This window comes from Cucumis sativus, chromosome 3 (genome assembly GCF_000004075.3).
Source record: "Cucumis sativus cultivar 9930 chromosome 3, Cucumber_9930_V3, whole genome shotgun sequence".
NCBI lineage: Eukaryota > Viridiplantae > Streptophyta > Magnoliopsida > Cucurbitales > Cucurbitaceae > Cucumis > Cucumis sativus.
The window spans coordinates 14,851,409-14,878,668 of record NC_026657.2 but is presented as its reverse complement, the minus strand read 5'-3'; the positions used below and the strand labels follow the sequence as shown (position 1 = coordinate 14,878,668).

General features: G+C 34.8%; 1 protein-coding gene across 1 annotated transcript; it reads left to right on the top strand.

Moving 5' to 3' along the window:
* LOC101212004 (UDP-glucose:glycoprotein glucosyltransferase) lies at positions 1-27,233 on the top strand. Its single transcript, XM_011652977.2, has 37 exons — positions 1-339; positions 857-1,306; positions 1,934-2,087; positions 2,874-3,045; positions 7,296-7,369; positions 7,805-7,901; positions 7,981-8,093; positions 8,193-8,308; positions 8,578-8,635; positions 9,786-9,938; positions 10,039-10,137; positions 10,228-10,368; positions 10,475-10,543; positions 12,889-12,977; positions 13,121-13,283; positions 13,584-13,718; positions 13,912-14,011; positions 14,139-14,233; positions 14,346-14,458; positions 14,593-14,803; positions 16,176-16,244; positions 16,362-16,507; positions 18,010-18,111; positions 18,309-18,456; positions 18,592-18,648; positions 18,732-18,862; positions 18,981-19,069; positions 19,180-19,526; positions 20,190-20,285; positions 23,204-23,268; positions 24,250-24,352; positions 24,472-24,630; positions 24,793-24,933; positions 25,014-25,057; positions 25,802-25,916; positions 26,357-26,509; positions 26,660-27,233. The coding sequence occupies exons 1-37, from the start codon at positions 176-178 to the stop codon at positions 26,834-26,836; spliced, it is 4,908 nt and encodes a 1,635-aa protein (XP_011651279.1). The 5' UTR covers positions 1-175; the 3' UTR covers positions 26,837-27,233.
* Positions 27,234-27,260: the final 27 nt, after the last annotated feature.

Here is a 27,260-nt window from a genome sequence, read left to right as displayed (position 1 = left end):
CCACTGCGGAGTCTTCACCATCGTCGCCGAGCTTGAGAGGCTCACTTTGGAAACTTCATACTCTCGGCAACCTTCGGTCTCCGATTCATCACCCAGTTTCTTTCGAGCCCATCAATGGTGAAGGCTCTGTATTTCAACAATTGAAGTTAAGATCGTGATTGGTTTTGATTTTGTAATGGGGACGAGCTGTTTTAGATCTGGGTGTCGACCTCTGATCGTTGTATTGTTGTTGGCAATCTATGGAGGTAATGGAATTTTTGCTGAGATTCGAAAACCCAAGAACGTGCAGGTAGCGGTTCAAGCCAAGTGGTCCGGCACTTCAGTTCTCCTAGAAGCTGGGTACTTCTGCTTGCATTTTCCCTTTCTTGTTTTATAATCGTTTATTTGAAGATAATGTATTGGAATTTTAATGAGAAATTCTTTTTGAAGAAGACTGATTATATGAATGAAGTCAAGCTTCATTTGTTGTTCTTGTTTTGGAGACATTGGGAGAGGTGGTTTATTATTTGGTAGCGGCAACTTTAGTTTTAACCATTTTTCGGATTTTTTTTAGTGAGATTCAATTTTCTCATTCAGGGTCGTGAAAATAATTGTCAGTGAGAGCAATGCTTGTGTATGAGTATATATTTTTCATTTCGTTGGTGGCATTTGTTTGTTTTCAAAGAGAACATGTTGTGGTCTTGTCTGAAAGATGAGTTGTTGTATCTTACGTTATATTTAAGGCATTGAAGAATAAATGCTCAAAAGTTTCACTGATTATTTGGAATCAAATAATTATTACAATATTCATCGTAAATGTGAATGGAGTTTTTGGTTTTACACAATGTAGTGATTTCTATATTCTTATTGACTACAGCGAATTACTTGCTAAAGAACAAAAAGACCTTTACTGGGAGTTCATTGAGGTCTGGCTTCGTGAGGAAGGAAACGATGCTGATGCTGATGCTGATGCTCCTACGGCTAAAGCTTGTTTGAAGAAAATTTTAAAGCATGGACGTTCTCTTCTAAATGAACCTCTGGCCTCATTATATGAGTTTTCTCTTGTTCTAAGATCAGCATCACCTAGATTGGTTCTTTACCAACAGTTAGCCGATGAATCACTTTCCTCCTTTCCTCTGCCTGAAGAAAATAATTCCAACATTGTTGGTGAAGGAAATGAAAGCATTGAAAGAAGAATTTCAGATACTTCAGTTGTTGGACTCAAGCCAAAAACTCCCGACGGAAAATGTTGTTGGGTGGATACTGGTGGTTCTCTGTTTTTTGATGTTCCAGAATTGCTAACTTGGCTTCAGAATCCTGCTGAAAGGTTAGTAATATTAACCAACCCAACCCTATAATGAACCCAATATTGGAATTCAACTGGAACAAACCATTTCAAGGACAAATTAGCCAACACCACATGACCCATAAACTAAGCTGGCAAGTTTGACTTGATGCAGATTTATATGTAAGCAGTATATTTGTTTGTTTGATTGATTTGAATAAAACTGATAACACCATTTGAGAAAATAAATCGAATACATACATCCAATGATCCAATACTCACAGCCTGTTTCCTAATTAGTAATGGATTCTATAATTGTGGCTTTGTGCTACATTATATGGAAAAGATCAAGTTGAAACAACCCTTTTGTTATCTACTTAAGAAAAGTCCACGAAGAAGTTTGGAAGTACATAGGAAATGTTTTCACCTAATCAAAGTCCCTAACTGGAAGGTCAGTTTATCATTGTGATTTTCATGAAGGAATTAGTTTAATTGGAATATTGGTGGCTGGGACAGGTGAATTTAATTTTAGATTCGTAATCTGGATAGTTGTTTCATTTTCATTTGTTACCTCCTTCTATATGGGAAACATATTTAAATTACTTTATTATTTTCAATATTAGCTTTTTCTTAATATGTTTCTTTAAAATTCATTTTTTTTTCTGTCAGTGTTGGAGATTCAATACAGCCACCTGATTTGTATGACTTTGACCACGTTCACTTTGGTTCATCTTCTGGAAGTAGATTAGCCATCCTTTATGGAGCCCTTGGAACTTATTGCTTTAAGCAATTTCATGACACCCTTGTCAATGCCGCCAAAGAGGTTCATCGCCTGTGTTCTGATCTTTTGTTTTATGTTTATCAGTTTTTTTTTTTTTGTTCATTAATTTTTTTATTATAAGAAACATGAATTTGTCATTTAATCATTTGTGCCAAAGGAATTACATGTATGAAATTACAAACAATAAGTCTTCATTCCACTGAAAGTAAAAGTATATGCTCATTATTCTCATTTTCTGAGGGCCGTGTAAGTAATAATGGGCTTAGAGAAAGCGACTTTAGCTTTCAAGCCATGGTAGCGACCTACTTATGATTTAATAGTTTATGATTTACCTTGGCAACTAAATGTAGTGGGCCACAGGATTATTTTGTGAGAATAGTTGGAGTGCACGCAAACTAGTTTAGACACTTGCATAGATTCATAAAAAAAATCTCATTGCATTTTTTTTGAAACGGAAACAAGACTTTTTCATTGAAATAATGAAATGAGTCTAATGCTCAAATGACATAATATAAGACAAAACAAAACGAATTTCATTGTATTGAGTAAAATTAGAGTTATATTTTGGTATTGAAACTATGAGGGTAGATTGACAAAACAAAATGAATTTCATTATATTGAGTAAAATTAGAGTTATATTTTGGTAATGAAACTATGAGGGTAGATCTCAATATGATTCTAGAACTACTGCGTGTTTATTTGAAACCTAGTTTATTTGTGAAACGTTGTTAACTCTATTGATGATATAGCTAATTGTGACCGCACTATTTGCTACAATTTGCTTTTGTCTAATATCTAACAGTTCGTGCTGTTTGACTAAATTTCCAGGGAAAAGTTAAGTATGTTGTTCGACCTGTAATTCCTTCCGGCTGTGAATTAAAAATAAATTCCTGTGGAGCTGTTGGTGCAAGAGGTTCCTTGAATTTGGGTGGTTATGGGGTAGAATTGGCTCTCAAGAACATGGAATATAAGGCTATGGATGATAGTGCCATAAAGAAAGGTCAGTTCATTCAGAGTTTATTCTGAGTTATTTAACATAATGAGGCAGCCATGTGCAGAAGTTTATTCCAGCTTCACTAAAGATGGGAAATAATATCTTTTTTTCTTTTAATGAAAAGTTTGACTTTCATTGAGAAAAAAAAAAAGGAGAGAATACTCGGGCATTTAAAACCCAAGCCCAAAAAAATGAGGGACTCCCGTTACACTGGCAACTTTGAATTATGTTATTTTCACATGGTTTGACTTATAATGAATCAGAACTCCTAACTAACTATGAATAAACGACAGCATGAAGGCTTGGAGTCTCAGTCTATTGATACTTATTTTCTATATTACATTTCATGTGTTATCTATGAAAGCATGGATACGTTGTGGAAGGGATAGAATTCGTATCAGATACGTATCTGATATAGATTCGTTTAGATACGCCTTGAATTTTTTTTTTTTTTGAATTTCGGATGTTTGTTTCGTGAAAAGCTAAATTGAGGGACACATACTTGTTTTTTTTTTTAAATGAAGACAAATTTCTTTATTAATAACAAACTCAAAGTACAAGAGAATTAATAAAATGAGAGTACTAGAGAAGCCTAGAAAGGGAGAGAAAAGAAAGGATCAGTAGGCACACCCGAACATCTCAACTAGGTTGATATCCCCTTAGCACCATCATCATATCCTAAAACGAAAAACAAAGGTCATTTAAAGACCGAAAATATCATAACAAACTAGCCAAACCAAAGAAAATTCAAACTGAAGAAGAAACATATAACAAAAGAAACAAAACAAAATCGAATACACTGGAAATCAGAAATCTGTATCCTCCCTTAAGCTGAATGGTGGATGAATGCAGTCCAATTGAGAAAAATATCCTGAATTGAATAATCTTTGAACTCAGCACTCAAGAAGCACCATGATGCTGTGTTCCTTTTTGACGTGTCCAAGATGTCAAACCAACCCCTTTCTTTATCAAAATGCGCTGATTGCGCTCAAATCAAATCTCAGCCAACAACGCTTTAACCATATTAACCCAAATTAGAGACGGTTTCTTTGATAACAAAACACATTGGAGCTTAGGGATCCATAAAAAACCCATACTACTTTGAACAAAGAAAAAAAATGCTATACCAGCATTTAGGAGGAGAAGGAGCATATGTGTATTAAATCGTCATTGTCCTTAAAACAAAGAGGACACACTGATTGCAGCAAGCACTTATTGGGAAGTTTCCTTTGCATAATCTTGGAGCAATTAAGAAGGGCGACCACCATAATTCAAACTAGGATATTTATTCGCCTTGGGCTGCTGGTTTTCCAAAGAGCTTTATAGCAAGCTTTTTCCATAGGGGAAGATGGAGAGAGATGAGTAAAAAGGGATTTGACGAAGAAGTGACCCGATGCATCTAAGGACCAAATCCTCCCATCTTCCAATTCTGTCAATCTCCTTGAGGATAGAAAGAGTAATAAAGATTGGAAATCTTGGATTTCTTCATCTTTAAGCAATCTTTGAAACACTATAGACCAAGAATTTGTGTCACTATCCCAACGGGCAGCACCTGAGCTGGTAGGTAGCAAGGCTATTTTGAAAAGCTTCGGGTATTGAGATTTTAGAGAGATTTCTCCAGCCCATGAATCTGCCCAGAATGCCACTCTTCTTCCATTACCAAGCTTGAAGGGTGCCAATATTTCCACCATTTTCCATTCTCTTGAGATGCTGACCCAAAGGCTTCTTAAACTATTTCCTCATTTGCTTTGAGTATTGCAATCAAATGTTTTTCTGCCATGAATGCTTTTCATCACTTGCCTTCACAGTGCGGTATCTTCCTTCATGTACCGCCATACCATTTAGCAAGGAGAGCCATATTTTTATTTCTGATACCTTTCAAGCCCAGCCTCTCCCATCCAAAAGGGAAGATGTGACCTTTTTCCAAGATACCAAGTTGTATATTTTGCTGTCAGAGTTCCCTTCCCAAAAGAAATTTTGCATTAAGTTTTTGAGAGCAGAAGCTACATTTTGTGGAATGGCAAAGGTAGACAAGTAGTAGGTCGAAGGATTGGCCAAGACTGAGTTGCATAAGGTTTGCCTTTCAACTCTTGAAATATTGAACCTTTTCCATCTATCCAATTTTTGTGTACTCTTATCAATCATGGGCTGCCAAAAAATTTTATGCCTCGGATAACCTCCCAATGGAAGACCTAGGTACAGAAATGGGAGCTTTTCCACTTTACAACATAATTTTTCAGCCATATGAAGTAGCTCATCATCCCCATATTAACTACACTAAGCGCTGACTTGTCCCAGTTCACTTTCTGACCCAAGCGCCATTCAAACAAAATGATAGTCTCCTTTAACTTGAGCAACATCGCTTCATCATCTTTACAAAACAGGATAGTATCATCGCCGTACCGAAGAATGAGGATGTGCACTCTATCTTTACCAACCATGAAACCCATAAAATGGCCACTATCATGCAGCTTGTTAATGATGGCTCCTAGAACTTCGCTGACGAGCAGAAAAAGGAAAGGAGAAAGTGGATCTCCTTGTCGAATGTCTCTAGAAGCCACTATTCTTCCTCTTGGCTTTTCGTTTATGAATATAGAAAATCTAGGATTTTTAAGGCAATCCAACATCCATGAAGACCATTTAGCACTAAACTTTTTACAAATGCAATACCTTTTCGAGGAAACCCCAATCTACTCGTAGTTGAGTTGTCTGGGTGCACCTTTTGATCCTCTCTCTCTCCCCCGTTTCTTGGCTTCCCTATTATTCTCATTGTCTAGCTCTCTTGTACTTTGAGTTTATTAATAATAAACAAGCTTGTCAACTTTTCAAAAAAGATACTCTATCGAAGGCTTTTTCAAGATCTAATTTCAATATCCAACCTCTTTTCTTTTTGGTGTGGTAGTCTTCAGCAGCCTCATTAGCTATTAGAATCAGGTCTAAAATTTGCCTATCATTGATGAAAGCACTTTGGAATGGGCTGATTATTGAATCTATAACCAATTTGAGCCGATCCACTAGCACCTTTTGTAAGTAAGGGTTGTGAGGCTAGTGGATCTAAAGTTCTTTGCTTGAACTGCATCTTCCTTCTTTTGAATTAGACAATTGAAATTTTCTTGGTCGCAAGTGTTAAGCTTTCCATTTCTATGAAAATCATCATACAGTTTTTTGAAGCTTCCTTTAAGTTTCGGCCAATGCCTCGCTAGAAACTCCGTGGTGAAGCCGTTCGGACCAGGAGCTTTATTTCCCCTGATTGTCTTGATTGCCTTGAAGAAATCCCCCTTAGAAAATCTGGTGACAACTGATATAAGGTATGCATCTGACCTCAGGAGTTCTTTTCACACATGTGTTTAAATAAAAGGAAAAAAATCAGTAAACCAAAAAACGAAAAAGAAACATAACAAAAACTAAGAAATACAGTGCCTATCATATTCGATGTGTTACTCGGAAAAGAAGATTTGTGAAGGTTGGTGACAATGTGGTGATGGAAGTTCTTGCAGGGTGGCCTTTTGGAAATGTGCTACTCACTCTCTCCTTTGGTGACTATGGAATGAAAGAAACAGTAGAATTTTTGAAGCTAAGTGTGCTTCCTTGAATTTTTTTTGGATTGCTGTGCAACATACAACCTCTTAGTGGAGTACAACTTACACCAAATTCTTTTGTAATTATGGTCTTTCCATGATTTTTAACAGTTGGAAGGCTCTTATTCAGTAGTTTTTTTTTGGGGGTTCTTCTCAACCCCTTACCTCTAGTCTGTTCACTCTTGTTTTTGGTTGGAATCTACACATCTGTTTCTATGAAAAAATCCAGTCAGAATTACCCCTGGGATTCTTTGGAAGAACAGAAATTCTATAATTTTTTCATATAAATAGTCTCTTTTATGATTCTGTATAGCTTACTGCCTCTACTTGGAGTGCTGGACATAGTTTCTTTTGTAATTAATCCATAGACTCCATTACTTTATATTGGAAGGTCTTTTTGTAATGTAACCCTTCTCTTGGAGAAAGTGATGCCTCTTCCCTTGTCCCCTATGTTGTTTTTCTTGTCTCCAGTTTTTGAGTAAATAAACCAATTGCATTCTATCTTGTTAATGTGAGGTTTCGTATTAGTTGGCAAAAAGAGATATAGGTTGATCATGTAGGCTTTACTGTGATTCAGTTGGGTGGGACCAAACATTCTACTTCGTTCCTTCACTGGCTAATTTTTTTAATAAGATTTTTCTGGAATAAGATGCCTTGAAATGGCCTTATGGATTGCAGGTGTCACTTTGGAAGATCCTCGGACTGAAGATCTCAGCCAAGAAGTTAGAGGCTTCATATTTTCCAAGATTTTGGTGTGTTTTCCATCTAGCTACTAGTATTTTGGTTAAAAAATTATATAAAAAAGTCTTTTTTTATTTTTTTAAGATTGTTATTTTATATTATACCATGCAATGGTTTTGATGGTTTGGAATTTAGTTCACTGGTCATTAAAATTTACTTCACTGGTCGTTAAACTTATATCTTCTTTAGTGGTCACATTTTTTTGTTCCTTTTTTTTTTTTTGACAAGATTCAATATTTTTAATCGATGAAATGAAAAGAAACTAATGCTTGAGTGATATTAATCAAAGATAAAGGCAACCCAATTTTAGTTTATATCTCAAAGGGAGAATCTTTTTCCTCATTCTTAATCTAGTAGTGTTGTTAGAATATTCATGGTTCATTTTAGCCAAGTAGACCTGATGGCTTATGCAACTAAGGTTAAAAAGATTTATATGGTCAATGTAGGAACGGAAACCAGAGCTAACATCTGAGGTCATGGCTTTTAGAGATTATCTATTGTCATCAACTGTTTCAGACACGCTTAATGTGTGGGAACTAAAGGGTAATTGGACTTTGAAGTTTACTGTTTGATATCCTTTTGGTGTTTGTGGTTCAAAGCCTAGTTGCTTTCTTTTTGGCAGATTTGGGACATCAAACTGCACAGAGAATAGTACAGGCCTCTGATCCTCTGCAGTCAATGCAGGAAATAAGCCAAAATTTTCCTAGTATTGTTTCTTCATTATCCCGGATGAAGGTAAAGGATCTCATAACGTACCCCTACATGAAGTAACCTTATGGCGTCAAATATCTTTCCCATAAACATTACTGGTTTTTTATGTTGCTTGTCTTGCAGCTCAACGATTCAGTTAAAGATGAAATCACTGCTAATCAACGCATGATTCCTCCTGGCAAGTCCTTAATGGCTCTGAATGGTGCTTTAATCAATATTGAAGATGTTGACCTCTATCTGTAATGTTTATGCTCCCCTTGATATTTCTCTCACTTATAGACATTCTAGACTATGCAATGCCATTTTTGGTTTGCCTGCAGTTCCAGATTCTTACAATTTGAATGTCGCCCATTATTTTAAATTTAATAGGATTTACATTTTACACACAAATACCATTATCCTGTCCTGTTCTTATCATTAGTTAGGATCCATCCTTTGTTCACCAATATTTTTTTGTTCTTAGTTTATACTGTTGGGATCTCTTATAACTGCTGCCACTCTTTTATAGGTTGATTGACATGATCCATCAGGACCTGTTGTTGGCAGATCAATTTACAAAATTGAAGGTATAGAATTTAGTTCTCTGTGATTAAAGGAACCGGAAATTTTCACTTAAACAATGAAAAACTTAATGTTGTCTGTGTGTGTATACATATACATTTGAAGAAAGAGTATGTAATTAGAAACAAAGTTGATTACAGAGCAAGTTCAAAGAATTGACTTGGCCGGATAGACAGAAGAGAAGAAAGAGTGAAAATTGCCCCTATAGAAATTTTATAGAGATTCTAGATTCGAAAGCTTTTGCTTTAATATCTCCCTCTTAATCAGTTTTTAGGATTGAAAAATTATTTATAAATATAAAAGTTAGAAACTTAAATTATCCCTGAAAATATATGGCCCCACCACTATTGAAAGACACTTCTACATTAACATGATTATCAGAAGTATCGTTTAGCTGAGTTCTCTTATTGATTCTTGTCTCTTTGTGATATGCACTCTCCAATCCCTCTATTTTCCTCACTTGACGGTTTAGAGAAGGTTAATTTTTTTTTGGGAAAAATATAATTTACACCCCTAAACTTGGGGTTGTATGAATTTAAACTTTGAACTAATAATTTTATTAATTTAAACTTTGAACTTTTATACGTGCATCAATTTACACTCTCATTCATTGTATTAAATACACATTGTGTTAGACTTTAATTTTATCAATTAAACCCCTAAACTTTCATAGGCAAATGAATTTAGACTCTTAATTAAGTTTTTCTTTAAAAATTGTTTATCCATCGATTCAGATTATTCATTTATTAATCTGACATTTGAAGAAGTCTACACAAATATAAGAATTGAATATATGAACAATTTTTAAATATAATCTTAATAAAGGTTCTAAATTGGTTCACTTATAAGAATTTAGAAGTTTAATTGAAATAGTTATATATTTTACACGATTTTTTTTAATGAAGTTTTAAGAAGGGTGCTAACTGTCTGTTTATTGAGAAATGATAGGAGTTGGTTCACTATTTTCTTTTCTCAAATGAAAAGATCCTTTTTTAATCAATGATTCTTTTATTTTTAAAATTTCCTGATTGAACAGTGATGTATTTGTAAGTATGTTTCCATTAGTAAAGCTTGCACTGAAACACCTACAAAAGTGTTTTTATTTAGCTGAAGTCCCATTTTGTTTGCTAATAAATTGGCGTTTCCAACAATCAGATTCCTCATCATACTATTCGGAAGCTTCTGTCAAGTCTACCTCCAGCTGATTCCGACTTGCTCCGTGTGGACTTTCGTTCTTCTCATGTGCATTTCCTCAACAACTTGGAAGAAGATGCTATGTATAAGCGATGGAGGAGCAACATCAACGAGGTGATTTAATTTCATATCACATTTTCATCTTCAATGGTTTGATGGACAGTTAGTTTTATTTCATTTTTCAATCTCTAAGTACAGATTTTAATTCCTGTAGATTTTGATGCCAGTCTTCCCTGGACAACTTCGTTACATTCGCAAAAACCTGTTTCATGCTGTTTATGTTCTCGATCCCGCAACAGTTTGCGGTCTACAGGTCTTTGTTTTTCCTGAAACATTTCTTTGTTTAAAAAGATGTTGCTGCTAATCATTTACGCCTCTTCCATTATGAAATCCAAACATGCAGACGATTGACACGATCCTGTCATTTTACGAGAACAATTTTCCTATTAGATTTGGGGTATTACTGTTCTCTTCCAAATTTATCAAGCAAACTGAAAGCAAGGATGGTGAATTAAATAAATCCGAGGCAGATACATCCAGTTTGGTAACTATTTTTATTTTATTCTATCTTCAATATTTCTAGATTTCTCTTGACCAATAATCACAATGTCCGTGATAGTGTTTATTATGATGGATATATGTTTTTGCAGATGATACAGCTGTTCATTTATTTAAAGGAGAACCAAGGAATTCAGACAGCCTTTCAGTTTTTGAGCAATGTATGTTCTGCAGTTTTTTCTGATTGTTTTGCATTGTTGGTTAGCTTCTCCTTAATTAGCTAACTAAACACTCTTTTTCTCTTTTTTTTTTTTTGGGTGGGGGGGGGGGGGGGGGGGGATACTCAATCCAATTGCAGAGATTTTTTTGTTTTACATAATGATATGTTTTTGTTTATCTAAAAATCTCACTGCATTTAATCAATGCGTGGCAGTACCTTCTTTCAAGGGCTATTTGCAAGGGGAAACTTATCTCCCTTGGATAGACCTTTCATCTCTAGGAAGTCTGAAGTCAGACTAGTTGCTACTTTGCTTTCTTTGGAAATTTGTCCAATTTTCTAGCCTGGACCCACATGGCACTATATACTCTCATAGTTTACCTTAGAAGTCTTCAGTCAGGCTAGAATTTCAATTTCATAATGTAGATTCCTTGGTATGAAGTTCATTTTCCCTGTAGAATCCTTGATAAATGTAGATTTACTAGTGTGAGAAGTATATGCATGCACATTTCAAAACACTTTTGAATTTTCAAACGTAACACTTGACACATGTCAAAACTTTCTCAGTTGTTCCACCTTAACACCGCTCATTATTAGATAGGTGGACTTGTTAAATTCGATAGTATGAGGTTTCATCTCAAAACCAATTGGCAATGAGAGGAGTAGCCCATCTATCTTATATGGAGTATGAGTCTCCTTGGTTTTTCCAATGTGGGACTCTCAACTTCTCCAACATGCCCCCTGAAGATGGTGCCTTTTTGGGTTCACTTATCTTGGACTGAATACCCGTTTAAGCGTACTGAGGCTCTGATACCATGTTAAATTTCATAGTATGGGGTTCCATCTCAAAACCAATTGGCAATGAGAGGAGTGAGCCATTTATCTTATATGGAGTATGAGTTCCCTTGGTTTTCCCAATGTGGGACTCTCAACTTCTCCAACAGGCTAACAATCTTTTTTGGTTCCATGATGGGTAGAGGTAATATAGGATACTTTCCTTGCATAAAGATTCCTAAAACTCTCTCCCTGGCCCTTCATATGAGATTTCTCTGTCAAATAAGCTCACTTTGTTTGAAATGACTGCTTCAATTCTTCTCTGTGAATACCCTTTGGTTTCCTCTCAAGCCACACTTTTCCAAAGGAGACCATTATACTTGTGCAAGCTTGTTTTTGTACTATTTTGTGGGGAGTGTGGCTCAATGATGCAAATGCTTCAAGATTATTAAATAGAAATTCTTTTATTGATCCAAAAAGAGAGGGCAAGAAGCCTATTTATACACAGAAGGGTTGGAAAGGCAAACTAACTGTTAACTAAAAGTAATAACCAACTGTTAACTAACTGAAATAACCAACTGTTAACTAACTGATATAACTAACTGTTAACTAACGTAAATAACAACCTGGGCAGCCGTACTAACAGCCACACAATTAAAATAAGCAGTTAAAAAACATTGACTTAAAGAGTTTGTTCCTACACAAATACTCTGTTAGATACCTAGACTAGTAAAGGGCTGGGGTATAAGGGTAGTTAGTCATGTAGGCAGTTAGATGGTTATAAATAGGAAGTTGGTGAGGGAAGAAAGGGGAGATCAGTTTGTGGGTAGTTTCTGCACTCTTCCTTGAGAGAGAGGATACGCAGAGAGGGTATTATTTTACTTGTTCTTAGTGGTTTTCCGCATTTTCATCTCAGAATTGATACTCGTCAATTCTTCTTTGTAATAGTGAGGTTTATATCAATTGAATAAGAACACATCTTATTGGTGTTCTATCATACTCCTACATCATTCAAGAGGCATAGTGGAATTTTGGAGGGTTGAGGAAGCTCGGGAGGTGAGGAGGTTCAATGCGCCTTTATGGCTTATGGTTGAACTTTTTTTACTTTTCAAACTGATGTAGTTCCTTTGGATTAGAGCCATTCTTGTAGCTAGTTTACTTCTTTTAGGGCTTCTTTTTTTTTCTTCTTATCCTTGTATATCTTTTTTTTTGAAACGGAGACAAGCTTCTTTATTGATAATAAACTCAAAGTACAAGAGATTTATCTAATAGAGAAGCCTAGAAATGGTAGAGAGAGAGAGAGAGAGAGGATTAATAGGTGCACCCGGACATCTCAACTAGGGAACTTCTTACCCTTGTATATTGTTTCATTTTTCTTTAGTAAGTCTGTTTTCTTGAATATATATATGTTGTCTTCGATTAATATAAGTTCCTTGCTAATAAGTGTGGGAGACTAGTTATCGTAGCCTGACTTCCTTACTTCCGATGATTTGGTATATTTTCTCTATACTGGATTACATACTGTTTCGAAGGCTTCAGACAGGTTATTTTGCTGAATTTATTGAACTAAATCAGGTAAACAAATTACGGCTTGAAGCAGATGGTTTATCTGATGATGCTCCTGAAATGCATCATGTTGAAGGAGCTTTTGTGGAAACACTTCTGTAAGTTCACTTAATAGGTTGAATTCCATTAATGGATGTTAAAAGCCAATATCACATATTGTAATTTTTTTCTTATGGTTACTAGTGTCAAAATCTATATATTACCAATAATAAAGAATAATAAACTTTTACTGTTTTCATAGACCTAAGTCAAAATCTCCTCCTCAAGATGTGCTACTAAAGCTGGAGAAGGAGCAAACCTTTAAAGATCTGGCTGAGGAAAGCTCCATGTTTACGTTTTCTCTTGGTTTATCTAAATCAGAGTGTTCCCTTTTGATGAATGGACTTGTATTTGATTCTAGTGAGGTAATTATAAGAACTTTAAATATATTTTCCCTTGTACATCGAATATTTTGACCATATATTGTTGGTATTGTTTTATTTGGCATTGCTGTTTTCTTTCAGTCTTTTAGTGTTTGTCGAACATTTTATGATCATCTCATTGTACTGCATGTTGACAAATCCATAACCGTCACCTTCTGCAAGTTGGTTAACTTTATTTGTTTCTAGATGAAATGATCTGATTCAGCGAATACTTTTTGGCTTTATTTGCCAACTATTTCCTTTCACCTCTTTACATAATGTTTTGGCATCTATGTTGATCAGGAGTCTCTGATAAATGCCATGAACGAAGAGCTTCCTCGAATACAGGAACAAGTTTACTATGGGCATATATCTTCTCGCACTAACGTGCTTGAAAAATTATTATCCGACAGTGGCCTTAGTCGCTATAATCCACAGGTAAGCTATTGAGAAAATGTTGTATAATTATCAAATCTTTTTCTTATGTGCCGATTGATTGAGAAGCTTTTATGCAATTTCATACATCAACTAAATTATTTCTTTTTTCAAACAAAAAATGGAAAAAAAAAAAGCTTGTGTTTAACATATTTCATTGACCTTATTGCATCATTATACCCAATTTTTTATGTAGATCATTGCTGAGGGAAAACCACGTATTGTTTCTTTGTTTCCATCCACTCATGGAGCGGAGTCTTTATTGAATGACTTAAACTATTTGCATTCTCCTGGAAGTAAGAATTATGTCATCTTTTTTCTATTCAACAAATCTTGTTTCTTATAAACGAAGCATACTCTAAAATTTTAGAATGTTTAGCTTTCTGAGGTACCAGTTCATTAGATTCCATTTGTATTTACTAGCTATGGATGACTTGAAGCCCGTGACCCATCTCTTGATCATTGACGCTGCTTCAAAGAAAGGAATAAAGTTGCTGAAAGAAGGCCTACTCTATCTGGTTATTGCATTCGTTACCTGCGTGATGAATTTTCTTTAACTTTAGTTTATTGTCACAAATTTTATCAATTGGAAAATTTATTCTTTATTAAAATTTTAATATTGGGATGTAGATGAGAGGATCTAAAAATGCTCGTGTTGGGTTGCTTTTTACTACTAGCAACCATACCAGTGAATCCAGCTTACTTTTAGCCAAGGTGTTTCAGATTAGCGCATCATTGCATAGGTTGGTTCAGTTTTCTGTTGTGATGGTTCATTTTTCCTATTTCTTGGATGGTGGCTGGGGCTATTTAGAGTTAGAGCACATACTTGTGTTAGCTGCCTTACACTCGTTATTTTTACTTTTGCCCATTCTTGCAGCCACAAAATGAAAGTGTTAAATTTTCTAGATCAGTTGTGCTCAGTATATAGTCAAAAGTTCATCCATGAATCTTCAGTAGCAGTTGATAGCCCTCAAGAATTTATTGAGAAAGCCTGCGAGCTTGCTGAAGCTAATGAGTTACCACCTAAAGCATACAGAATAGCTCTCTCCGATTCCTTTTTTGATGAATTGAAAAAGCATTTCAGCCAGGTATTCTACCTTTTGTTAAATTGTGTGGTTAGTTCCTGAATCAAAGTTATTCTTAAAAGAATATTCCTTAATCAAATTGCGAAAGTGTTTGAGCCAGCCAGCCTGGTATATCAATTTTTGTTTAATTGTGTGGTTAGTTTGCGAATCAAAGTTTTCTTCTTAAAAGAATATTCTTGAGTCAAACTGAGAATGTATTTGAATCGGATATACCAACTTTTCGTGAATTATTTGTTTAGCTCCTGAATCAAAGTTTTTTTTTAAAAAATTTTTTGACTCAAATCGATACCCCTCTCTTGCTGTCTCAAAACAAAACAAAACAAAACTTTTGCAGTTAGAGCTTTTTGATAAAATAAATAAACTATTTTTCCTAAAAAGTGCTGTTTCTCTTGACAAAGTGTTCATTCCAGACACGTTGGACACAAATACATCCAAACACTCTGCCTATGTGATGTCAAGGAATAATCTTCAAAGAACCAATCTGACAACTGAAACTTGTGAATCTTTTATTAGAATGATCCTGTGCCTCATACAAAAGGGGAAAACTCATGTTTATAGAGTTTGTTGTCAGAGAGGGTAAAATGAGAATTAACGTAGAGTAACTCTAATCTTCCTACCTCATTCTACCCCTCCAAAAAGAAAACTTGTCCTCAAGTTTAGAAGAAAAATGAAGAAAACAAGGAATAAAATAAACTCATTCAATGACATATGACCAATCCAACATTTGGAACAAAAATATTTTGACTGAAGAGGAAAACCCAGGATAGAAAATTTCCATCAAGTTCATGAAAGCCATAGGTGGCAGATGACCAATTGCCAAAAATTTTCTGGCTGAGGAGAACCTCTCAAGATAAAGTGTAGAAAAGAACTTGGGCCATGTGAAATTGTTTAGAAACAAAGGTTCGGACATGTGGGTTGAGCAAAATAGGTTGGGTCAAAATATGGGCCATTGAAAAGGCGAGATTCTCAAAATAAGGTGCACAGCTTTTGTGATGCCTCGAGGCTCAAAGCTCTGTGCCTTGGGTTTTTTTTAATCATTTTAGAAAAATAATAGTAATTAGGGGGTTTCTCCCTTAACTCTTTATTGGCAAAAAAAAAAATCTAAATGCCAAATTTCTTGTGTTTATGGTTTTTTTTTTTTTTCATATTTCCATTATGCTTTCTCTTCTTAATGTAGTACTTTTATACAAAGTTCTATCCTTTTTTCTAGAAATTGGTGCATTGCTATGTCCGTGTAATGTCCCATGTTCATGTCTATGCTTCTTAGCTTGTGGGTTTAATCTATGTGTTTCCTATCAATTTATTTGGTCCATCTAAAAATCTTCACCCTGTTCTATAGAATTATGTTATATGCTGCATGCATTATGGTTTTCAGGTGGAACATCTTTTGTCGGGGCAGCTTGGCCTTGAATCTATTTTTAATGCTGTTATCACCAATGGAAGAGTGAGTCTTTTCACTGTTCACTTTGGATTTGAGTTCTGTTAAATTTGACTATGATTTTCCAGAAACATATGGGCATATTGAGGAACATTTTTAATCTTACATTTTATTCATATATAGGTTACACTTGTTACTGATGCGATCTCATTTTTGAGTCACGATTTACATCTACTAGAAGCAATAGAGTTTAAGCGGAGAATAAAACACATTGTGGAAATTGTTGAAGAAGTGAAATGGGATGACTTCGATCCAGACAGATTAACAAGGTTTACTTCCTACTTCCCTAGTGCTTGCCCCTTAATTATTATTTATTGTAAAAAAAAGTCATGAATTCAGGCCATATGCCTTTGTTTTTAAGGTATAGGCTTAAGTACCTTTTGGTTTTAAGTGTTTCATCATGGGTTAAATCCCAAAGGATGGTTAAAGAGATTTTACAAAGGTCAGGTTCTCTTCCTTCTCTCCTCTCTCCTCTTTCCCCTCCGGCAGCCAACCCCTCCGGCCTCCACCAGCTCTCTCAGAATGGAGGTCTTCAGCTGGAAGATCAACCATTCTCATTACTGCATTTGGAAGGAAAATGATTGCTGCATCATTGAAGACGTGCAAGTCCACATGATTCTATCCTTTCCGATGACCAAATTCGATGGCTTCAGGAAGCCATTGTCGAACTCCTCAACTTTCCAGCTGACCTTTTCTTTAAAAAGCATGTAGACTTTGACAAAGGCCAGCTAAAAGTCTCTAAGTTCCAAGCGAACTTCGGATGAATTCTCAGCCGTGATTTTGGCCATATTTAGGAGGGCATTCCAACATTAGAGTTTGTTCGGGTGAAAATTTGCAAGGATGGTGGTCCTTTTGTAATATGTTGATTAAATTTGTAGAAACGGTTAATTACATCAGCTGGTTTTCAGGTAATGTCTCAAAGTCCTTCTTACAGCTTCCGGCGAACAGACCTACCTATGTAGAGATGGTCAAGTCTATATGGAGTATGAGTATTCCATCTATCTTATATGGAGTATGAGTCCCCTTGGTTTTTCCAATGTGGGACTCTCAACTTCTCCGATATGTCCCCTCAAGATGATGTCTCCAATATGTCTCCCAAATTTCCAACGTCTCACTTATGTCTCCGTTTAAAAAAAAAACATTTATTTGGTGGAAGCTCATTTTCCTTTTTCTTCGAGTTTAGTCGCTCTTGGATTGATATAGAAGCAACAAATGTTAGCTCTCTTTTGGGGGGAGGGGGAGGGTGGAATGGATTTGTGTATTTGAGAGATCCCAACCATCCTATATCTGTTAAAATCTGAACTGTATTTAAATATTTATAAATACCAAGTATATGCTCAGGAGTTAATATCGAGCAAATTTCAATCTCTAACCTTTTCATATTTTCTTTACTACAAGATGGTGATGGACCTGTTTAGTGGTTACTCTGTTTTCATCAGAGTTTCGATAAAAGCCATTCCCTGACATGTGATGATATCTGAACAAGTTGCTTAACATAAGTGAGACGTCCATGTGCTAATGTTCATACAAGCCGCTTTAATGGGCTTAGTTTTTTGTATTTCCTTGTTTTATTTCATTTTATTTTTCTAACTGAAAGTGGTTTATTTCATATAAAGAAAATAAAAAAGGCCCAGTAAAATGTAGGATTTCATATTGTTCCATATACAATGCACTGGTCAATTTTTATTACTTGTATTTAGTGTGGACACAACTGGAAGGTAAAAGATTTACTGCTTGTATTAACTGTTCATGATATCCCAAACTACTGCAGCAACTTCCTCAGTGATGTTATTATGTTTGTTTCATCCTCAATGGCTCAGCGGGAGCGAAGTTCTGAAAGTGCACGCTTTGAGGTTTTGAATGCAGAATATAGGTAAGGATATCAATCTAATCTATAAATTATTCTTTTCCTTTGAAGTTCATCAGTAAAAATATAGAACAACAATCATTGCAAAATTTTATTGAAAATTTCAGCATTGTGATTATCTTTCATCAGTGGCTATGCAGTACACTTCAAAATTCCAATTCTTTGGCCTCCCTCACCCTTCTCTTTGTTTTTACTTTGTACAGTGCCATTGTAGTAGATAATGAAAATGCTAGCATCCATATTGATGCTGTTATTGATCCACTAAGTCCATCTGGCCAGAAGCTATCATCAATTCTTCGTGTTTTGTCAAAATACATACAGCCTAACATGAGGATCATATTAAATCCGCTGGTGAGATGTTCTAGACCTCGTACATTAGCATCTCGAGAGTGTTAAGCATGCCTATTTTATCAAATTCAAATGATAATTCTTTGATAATCATTAATTTCTGGAGAAATTAACCTTGTCATGTCTTCTCCATGGCAGAGTTCACTTGTTGATTTGCCTTTGAAGAATTACTACCGCTATGTTCTGCCTTCAGTGGTAATTATTAATGAAGGCGTTTGGTTTATAATAAAATAAAAATTTCGCCATTATTTGTGTCTGAGTTGTTCATGACAATTCAGGATGATTTCAGCAGTACAGATGCAACCATAAATGGCCCTAAAGCATTCTTTGCAAATATGCCTTTGTCCAAGACATTAACGATGAATCTTGATGTTCCAGAGCCATGGCTTGTTGAGCCTGTTATTGCTGTGTATGTTTATCCACTACTAATTATATAAGTTTGAATGGTTTTTTTCGTTTGAACAATGCCATGTTCCGCTTGATTTCAACTTTGTATCTTGTTTCTTGCATCACGTTATAAATTTCAGTCATGACTTGGATAATATTTTACTTGAGAATATTGGGGACACAAGGACGTTACAAGCGGTGTTTGAACTTGAAGCTCTTGTTCTTACTGGTAAGCAGTACATCAAATTTATGTATGAGGTGAAACATAGATGTAACTAAATCTAAGAAAAACAAGGTTCGGTGACTTTATTATGACATGGACAACTTTTTCATTTTCAGGCCATTGTTCAGAGAAAAATCAAGAACCTCCCCGCGGACTCCAGTTAATTCTTGGTACAAAGAGCACACCACATTTGGTTGATACTCTTGTAATGGCAAATTTGGGTTATTGGCAAATGAAAGTTTCTCCTGGAGTCTGGTACCTGCAACTTGCTCCTGGTAGAAGTTCTGAACTTTATCTTCTGAAGCAAGGTGGGGGTAAAAGTCAAGATACATTGTCAAAACGTATCATTATTGATGATTTGCGGGGTAAAGTTGTTCACATGGAGGTGGAGAAGAAAAAAGGAAAAGAGAACGAAAAGTTGTTGGTTCCTGATGGTGGTGACGACTTGCTGGAGAATAAGAAAGTGGGTGATTGTCATTAGGAATTAATCTTGTCTTTTATTGGTTAATTCACAAGTCTAGTCCTTGAACATGTAGGTTTTTTGTCTATTTTGTTATTGAACTTTAAAAAGTATCCAGTAGATCTTTCAAATTTCATATTCATCTTTCACCCAAAAAAAAAAAAAAAAAATTCTTTAAACTTTCAATTTTGCATTCAATAGGTCTCTAAACTTTTAAAAAATGGGTAATAGGTCTCGTAACTCTCAATTTTGTGGCCAATGAGTTTTTGAGTTTTGTGTTTAATAGATCATTTGACTTGTTTAGGATCTTTTAAAACTCAACAACTTCTACTGGACCCAAAATTTAAAATTTAGGGTCCTATTAGATATTAAGTTTTGATTTTTTCCTTAAATTTTTTTATAAAAATTGAATTTCTCATCAACCTATTAAACATAAAATTGAATTGACAAGGACTTGGTAGACATTTTCTAGGGTTAAGAAACTATTAAACAAATTGAATCTATTAGACACAAGCTTAAAGCTCCATCTAGTTTAACGTTTTTTGTTCCAGTGTTGGTGAATGACATTCCAGGTGCATAATTGATTCATTAGTGGAACTGTGACACTTTTTCTCTTTAATTAATCAATTATTTATTTTCCTTGCCTTTTGTTTTTCCTTTTTGCAGGAAAGCCACAACAGTTGGAACTCTAATTTTTTGAAATGGGCCACTGGTTTCATTGGAAGCAATGATAAATCAAAAAATACTAAAAGCACGTCTGTGGTGAGTTCTCAACTTTTATCTTTGCCATCTTCTTGTAGTGACGTAAATTATCATTCGGACTTTGGCTGTACATTTTAATTTTACCTTCGGCAGTACAGTTTTAGAGGAACCTTTCTTTTCATTTCAAAGGAGACAAACTTCTTTACTGATAGAATCTCAAAGTAAAAGAAAATTATACAATGAGAATAATAGAGAAGCCTAGAGAGGCGCTCCTAGACATCTCAACTAGGTTGACACCCCATAGCACCATTATCATATCTCATTAAAAAGCAAAGACCATATAAATACCCGATACAACAGTACAAACCAGCCAAACTAGACAAAATTTAAACTGAAGGAAAGCAATACAAGAAAAGAAACAAAACAGAGAAGACTAGTCTTCAAAAAAGCCATAGCCTCCATTAAGGTGAATGCTGAATGAAGGCAGCCCTGTTGTGACAAATATCCCGAATTGAGTAGTCTTTGCATTTAGCGTTCAAGGAGCACTAGGTTGCTGCATTCCTTTTTGACTTGTCCATGGTGTCAAACCAACTCCTCTCCTTGTCATGAAAAATACGTTGATTGGTGCTCAAACCATTTCTCGGCAGCACTTTTGCCATATTTACCCAAATTAGATTTGGTTTCTTTGTGCAACCGACTTTTTCCTCCAAGAATCACCTACAACTACAAAATTTGGCGAAAATCACCATTGATAATCAACTTCGACAATCACCTTCAACTTTGGGCTCCAATAACTACCTCTATGGTAAATTTCAATGAAAATCACCTTTGATGATCAACTTTAATGAAAACCACTTCTAACGATCACATTTGGCAGCTAACTATGAGATCATCTTGAGCAACTAACTTCAACCACGAACTTTATTGTTTATCTCCAATGACTAACTTTATCCACCTTGCCCAATAATATACTATAAAAAAACTTGTTGAGAAAAAGTGCTTTAAAAATTGAAATTATTGGTTTATAATGTTTAATAGTTGTCTTTTATTGTAATTCGATATTGAGAAGTTGTCTAAGGATGATCGGGTCATCCTTATAGACCTACTTGTCACAAACATCTACAAAGCGAATTGCTTCTTAACAACCTCACCATAATCAAGGAAGATGTATTATTTGTGCTTACTTGGTAGGACTAACTTAGCCATTTTAAAGAACAATAATCTTTTTTGTTATGCATGAAATTTGGTTTTTTTTGCCATGATTATATGTATATCTCCATATATAGAGTTTAGGGCTTACCAATTCAATTATTTTTATTTAATTGATTTCACATTTCAAACAATTGTTAAGAATTTGGAAAAGTATGTATGCAGTTGAATGCTGGAATAAAAAACAAAACAAAAATAACAAATAACAAAAAAGATACACATAAAATGGAAAATTTCATTTTTTAAATACTTTGTAGCAAAAATTAGTGGAAATAGATATATGTTCTTTGATGATTCTCTAAATTTGGAGAAATTGAATGCAGAATTGTTAAAGAAATGTGGTGGCTAAGATAAGATGATGGGAGAGATGCCCTCAACCAATTTTCTTCATCTTCTCTCAATCTTCTTCACGCCAATTTCACTTCCTAAGATGATGGGGGAGATTCAATTAAAAGAAATCATGATAGTGCCAAAAATGCAAAGCAACAATAAGAGAAAGAAAATGATGATGAAATTCATGGAGAAAATTAGGAATTTTTAAATCACCAATTCAACCCAAAAACGTAAGTTTTGCTTTATGGATATGATGAGGGCGCTAAGGGGGTGTCAACCTAGTTGAGATGTCTGGGTGCGCCTGTTGATCCTCCCTCATTGCTCATTGTATAAACCTCTTGTACATTGAGCTTTTGTCTCTCTATTTTTCAATATTAATGATAGTGAGACTCGTTTCGTTTTAAAAGAAAAACCCAAAAACTTAAGTTGATAGGTGAAGACAAATTTAATATAATATCTAACGCTCCTCCTTACTTGTGGTATTGAAATATGAAGAAAAACCCAAAAAGTGAAAGTAATATTTATTGTGGAAGAAACAACAATACAAGGGCTTGAACATAGGACCTTCCTGGACCACATGCTTTGGTACTATCTTAAATCACTAACTCAATCCAAAAGCTTAAGCTAATGGGTGAAGAAAGTTTTAATATAATTGTTAGAATTTGTTGGCTCGGCCCTTAGGGTTTTTATGGAAAGTTTACCATGAATCTTTCTTTTCCTTTTTTTCTTATGGCCTTGTGTATTCTTGGAAAGTTTACCATGAATCTTTCTTTTCCTATTTTTCTTATGCCCTTGTGTATTCTTGGAAAGTTTACCATGAATCTTTCTTTTCCTTTTTTTGTTATGCCCTTGTGTATTCTAGTTAATCCGCATTGTACCTTTGTAAATCATCATAAAAGAATAAAATAACAATATCGTAGTTTTTCTCTTGGTACATGGGTTTCCACGTAAGCCTAGTTTTTTCGTGTTTATTGCTTTCAGCTGGAATCAAAACATTTTATTTCTCTTTTATTTTACATTTTATTTATCTATGTTAGTACAAAAAAAATGTAGGGGTTAATAACGTTCATTGCTAAAAAGAAAGAAAGAAAAACAGTAAAAAAAAACCAAAAGAAAAAAACTGCAATACATATTTTATTTAAACAAAGAAAGGGAGTATTATTGAATAAAAAGTTTAAAAAGAAAAATAGTTATTAAAAAACAAATTATTTAGATTTAAAAATTTGCACCAGATACCCTTGATATATGAACTCAACTTTGCACTCCAAACACAAACATAGGAACTCATACAAAACAACTGCGCACACCAAACACAAACATATAAACTCATGAGACATCCCATCTCAACTTAGCGCCCCAAGCACCCCCTTAATGCTTTATTTGATCTAGTTATTTAGATGTTCTTTAGTTCTAATCTCTTGACTCACTCTCTGTAGGATCAAGGAAAAGGAGGACGCTATGGAAAGGCGATAAACATTTTCTCCATTGCTTCCGGACACCTGTAAGTGTAATGTTAGTAGAGATATGATCAGTTTCTTTTGTTAGTGCAAGTTACATTTCTGTAGTGGTCTCTACCCAAGTACCCAACATTGACTTCTTATACAATGACCAGTATTGATAAAATATGTAGTTATAACATAGAACTGTAGTATAATTTTCTTCTTTTTGGTTTTAGGCATTTGTAACATTTGTTGAATTGACTCATGAGCTAACTGTGAATTTCACTTGAGGGAATTACCTCAGAATTGTATGATTTGGTTCTTGATGTGCTTATTCTTGATTTGGAGCCAGTTAAAATAGAAGTTGAGAAAAAAAACCTTCGATGCACGAAAGATACACACACTCAAGATGTGGATGATAATGAGAATCTATACTTTCCTTAAGTTAAACGAAATATTATTAACAGACAATACAGAAGGAAAGAGCTCAGCACAAAAGGAACTTAGACATACTCATCATCCCGTGCTCACTTCAAGCTTTCTTAAAGACTTTTTTTTTTTGAAACGGATACAAAACATGAAATGAAAATAGACTATCGCTGGAGACACAATGGGACAAAGAAAGCAGAGAATACCTAGAAATCTAGGGGTGAGTAGGTGCACTCAGATATCTCACAACAAGGGTTATTGAATACCTCCAACATAGATGAACTGCCATGATTTTCATGTGACCTGACCCAATCACATAGTTTATCTCCATTCACTTTGAATCCTAACTAATAGTTTCTTTCTAGTGCTTTGTGTTAGTGATGTCGGAAAAACTCAGCAGGACAATTCAACATGGAAATTGGTAATAATTAAGTAGTTATGGAACTTTAAAGCATAGATGCCTGAAATGGCATGAATATATGAGGTGGCTATTATAATTATCTTAGAAAAATATATCAGTTCTTTAGGGCAGAGAAACTATATCAATGGTTATTACTTTATGTAGTCAATGAATGTGTAAAATGGTCCACTTTCTGATGAAATTTTTTTGGCAGATATGAACGTTTTCTCAAAATCATGATCTTGAGTGTTCTAAAGAATACACACCGGCCTGTGAAATTCTGGTTTATAAAGAATTATCTATCCCCTCAGTTTAAGGTTAACATTGCTACTCATTGCTCTTTTTCTTTCCTCCTTTTTCTTTTCGTTTTTTTCATTCTTTTGAAGAATATTTTGTTTTGGTACCTAAGACCTGTGCTCTCTGGTGACTTAAGCAGGATGTAATTCCACTCATGGCTGAAGAATATGGTTTTGATTTTGAACTTATTACTTACAAATGGCCGACTTGGTTGCATAAGCAGAAAGAAAAGCAGAGGATTATTTGGGCATATAAGATTCTATTTCTTGATGTTATCTTCCCTCTTTCCTTGGAGAAGGTACCATGTCTTCGATAGGCTCCAAACTTTCATGATTTCTTGTAGCCTATTTTTAAAAAGAAACGAATGTCAAAATGTTGGTGTAAGTTATTCATAACTTGATCATCTGTTGCATGCTTATTTACTCATCTAAGAAAAATATTGTTGGTTTGTTACCTGCAGGTCATTTTTGTTGATGCTGATCAGATTGTCCGGACAGACATGGGGGAACTCTATGACATGGATATCAAGGGAAAACCACTAGCATATACGCCCTTTTGTGACAATAATAAGGATATGGATGGATATAGGTTTTGGAGACAAGTACATCTCAATCTCCTTTCATATTATCAATAAATATTTTTCAATATCACCCTGTCCTCACTATTTTCTTTCATGGATAGGGCTTCTGGAAAGAACATCTACGTGGAAAACCATACCATATAAGGTAGAGTCTTCTGTAGTGTGTTGATTGAACAAGCTATTGAGATGCATGCTCATTCATTAATTCCACTGATATCTCAAATTACAACCACATAATGAATCGTAAAGTTCTCATTCCTCTGAGAAAAATGCCATCAAGAAAATCTTATATTGTGGCTCTTACATTTCACTGGTGGTTCAGTAGAATCAAATAGAATTCCTTGCATCCGTAAATTGACTATGAAAAAGGTCTCCTTGTTTCTTAAAAAACGAATAAGTAAAAAGTATGTGGATGTAGTCTCTTACTATGTAAAAAGTCAAATTTTCATATGTTTTAACACTTCTTTTGATAGACATTTGATCATTTGAAGTTCTATCTCAAAATAAATTGGCAATGAAAGTAGCCCATATATCTTATAAAGACTTTGAAATCCCTTGGTTTTTCTAACGTGGGATTCTCAACATGCCCCCTCAAGATGGTGTCTCTTTTTGGTTCACTGCTCTTGATCAGATCCAATTTTATTTTTATTAGACCAAATATCCGTTTGAGTTTTATAGGCTCCGATACTATATTTGATAGTACGAGATTCCATCTCAATACCACTTGACAATGAGAGTAGTAATCCGTTTATCTCAAAACTTTGAGACCCCTTGGTTTTCCAGTATTCTTAACAAGTTTTACTTTTTAAATTTTGTAAATTGCCAAATAGCTTGCAGTAACTAATAATGCGATACATTAATTTAATATTTTTCTTTCTGTTTCCTTCAGTGCATTATATGTCGTTGATTTAAAGAAATTCCGAGAAACAGCAGCTGGAGATAATCTAAGAGTTTTCTATGAATCTCTAAGCAAGGATCCAAATAGTTTATCCAATTTGGATCAGGTATGTAAATTTTACATCATATAGTGTCTTTTTGGCAATAAAATATCAAGTGATACTTCATTAGTATTGAGATAATGTTTGTCAAGTAAAATTTACATCACCTGATATCTTATTTTGTTCTCATTCTATGGTGCACTGCTCTTCCACATGGTAAATACCATGTAGATAATGTTCATGGTATTAACCATCATGAGTTGGCTTAGTGGTAAAAATGTTATAACTAACTAAGAGGTAATGTAATGAGTTCGATCCATGGTGGCTACCTACCTAGGAATTAATTTCCTACGAGTTTCCTTGACATTCAAATGTTGTAGGGTCGGGTGTGTTGTCCCGTGAGATTAGTTGTGAGGTGCGCGTAAGCTGGCCCAAACACTCACAGATATTGAAAAAAAGAATGTTCATGGTATTTATTTCTTGTTATATTTTGATTTCTTTTTCAGGATCTTCCTAACTACGCGCAGCACACTGTGCCCATTTTCTCTCTACCACAAGAATGGCTCTGGTGTGAGTCATGGTGTGGCAACGTCACAAAATCCAAGGCAAAAACCATTGATCTCTGTAACAATCCCATGACCAAAGAACCGAAGCTTCAGGTCTGACTGTTGTTTCTTCATTTCATTCTGTATCTTTAGAAGCATAATCACACAATATATTTGTTTCTTTGTTTGTTTCTTTTTTTTTTTGCCATTTTTTCCTATGCTCTTTTATCTTCACCATTAATTGAAATTAGTTGCATTTATCAGGGTGCTAGAAGAATTGTTCCCGAATGGCCAGATCTTGATTTGGAGGCCAGAACATTCACAGCTAAAATATTAGGTGATATAAACCCTCAAACACCTGCCTTATCAACAGATCAAGATGACGGTTCTGCAAATAAGAAGCCTATCGATGAAGATGTAGAATCAAAGGCAGAGTTATAATGACATTGTCTAAGTTCTACTAAATTAGACTGATGGGAGGATTCTGCTTTTTTCAATTCAATATCTCCTACTACTCCCATAAGTTAGCCCTCTTAGAATTTAACTCGGAAGCCAGATGGACCCAAGCCTCTGTAGGCTGATACTATGCAGTGAAGACATACCTCTCCCACCAATTTTTATGGAAGAGTTATTTAATCCATTTCCCCCCTCTTTAGTATTGTTAATCTTAACTTACTGAAAAAAGTTGCCAATTTTGATAAAGACATGTACAGTAACAGTTGGTTTTGTAATTTTAGTAATGAAGTTTGCAAAAATTTCTTTCCATTGTTCCCATTTGCATATTGCCTCCATATTTCATATTACCAAATGTAATAGAAATTATGGAAATTTTCTGTTTTGTTAGAAGTGCACTTGCATATTGTAC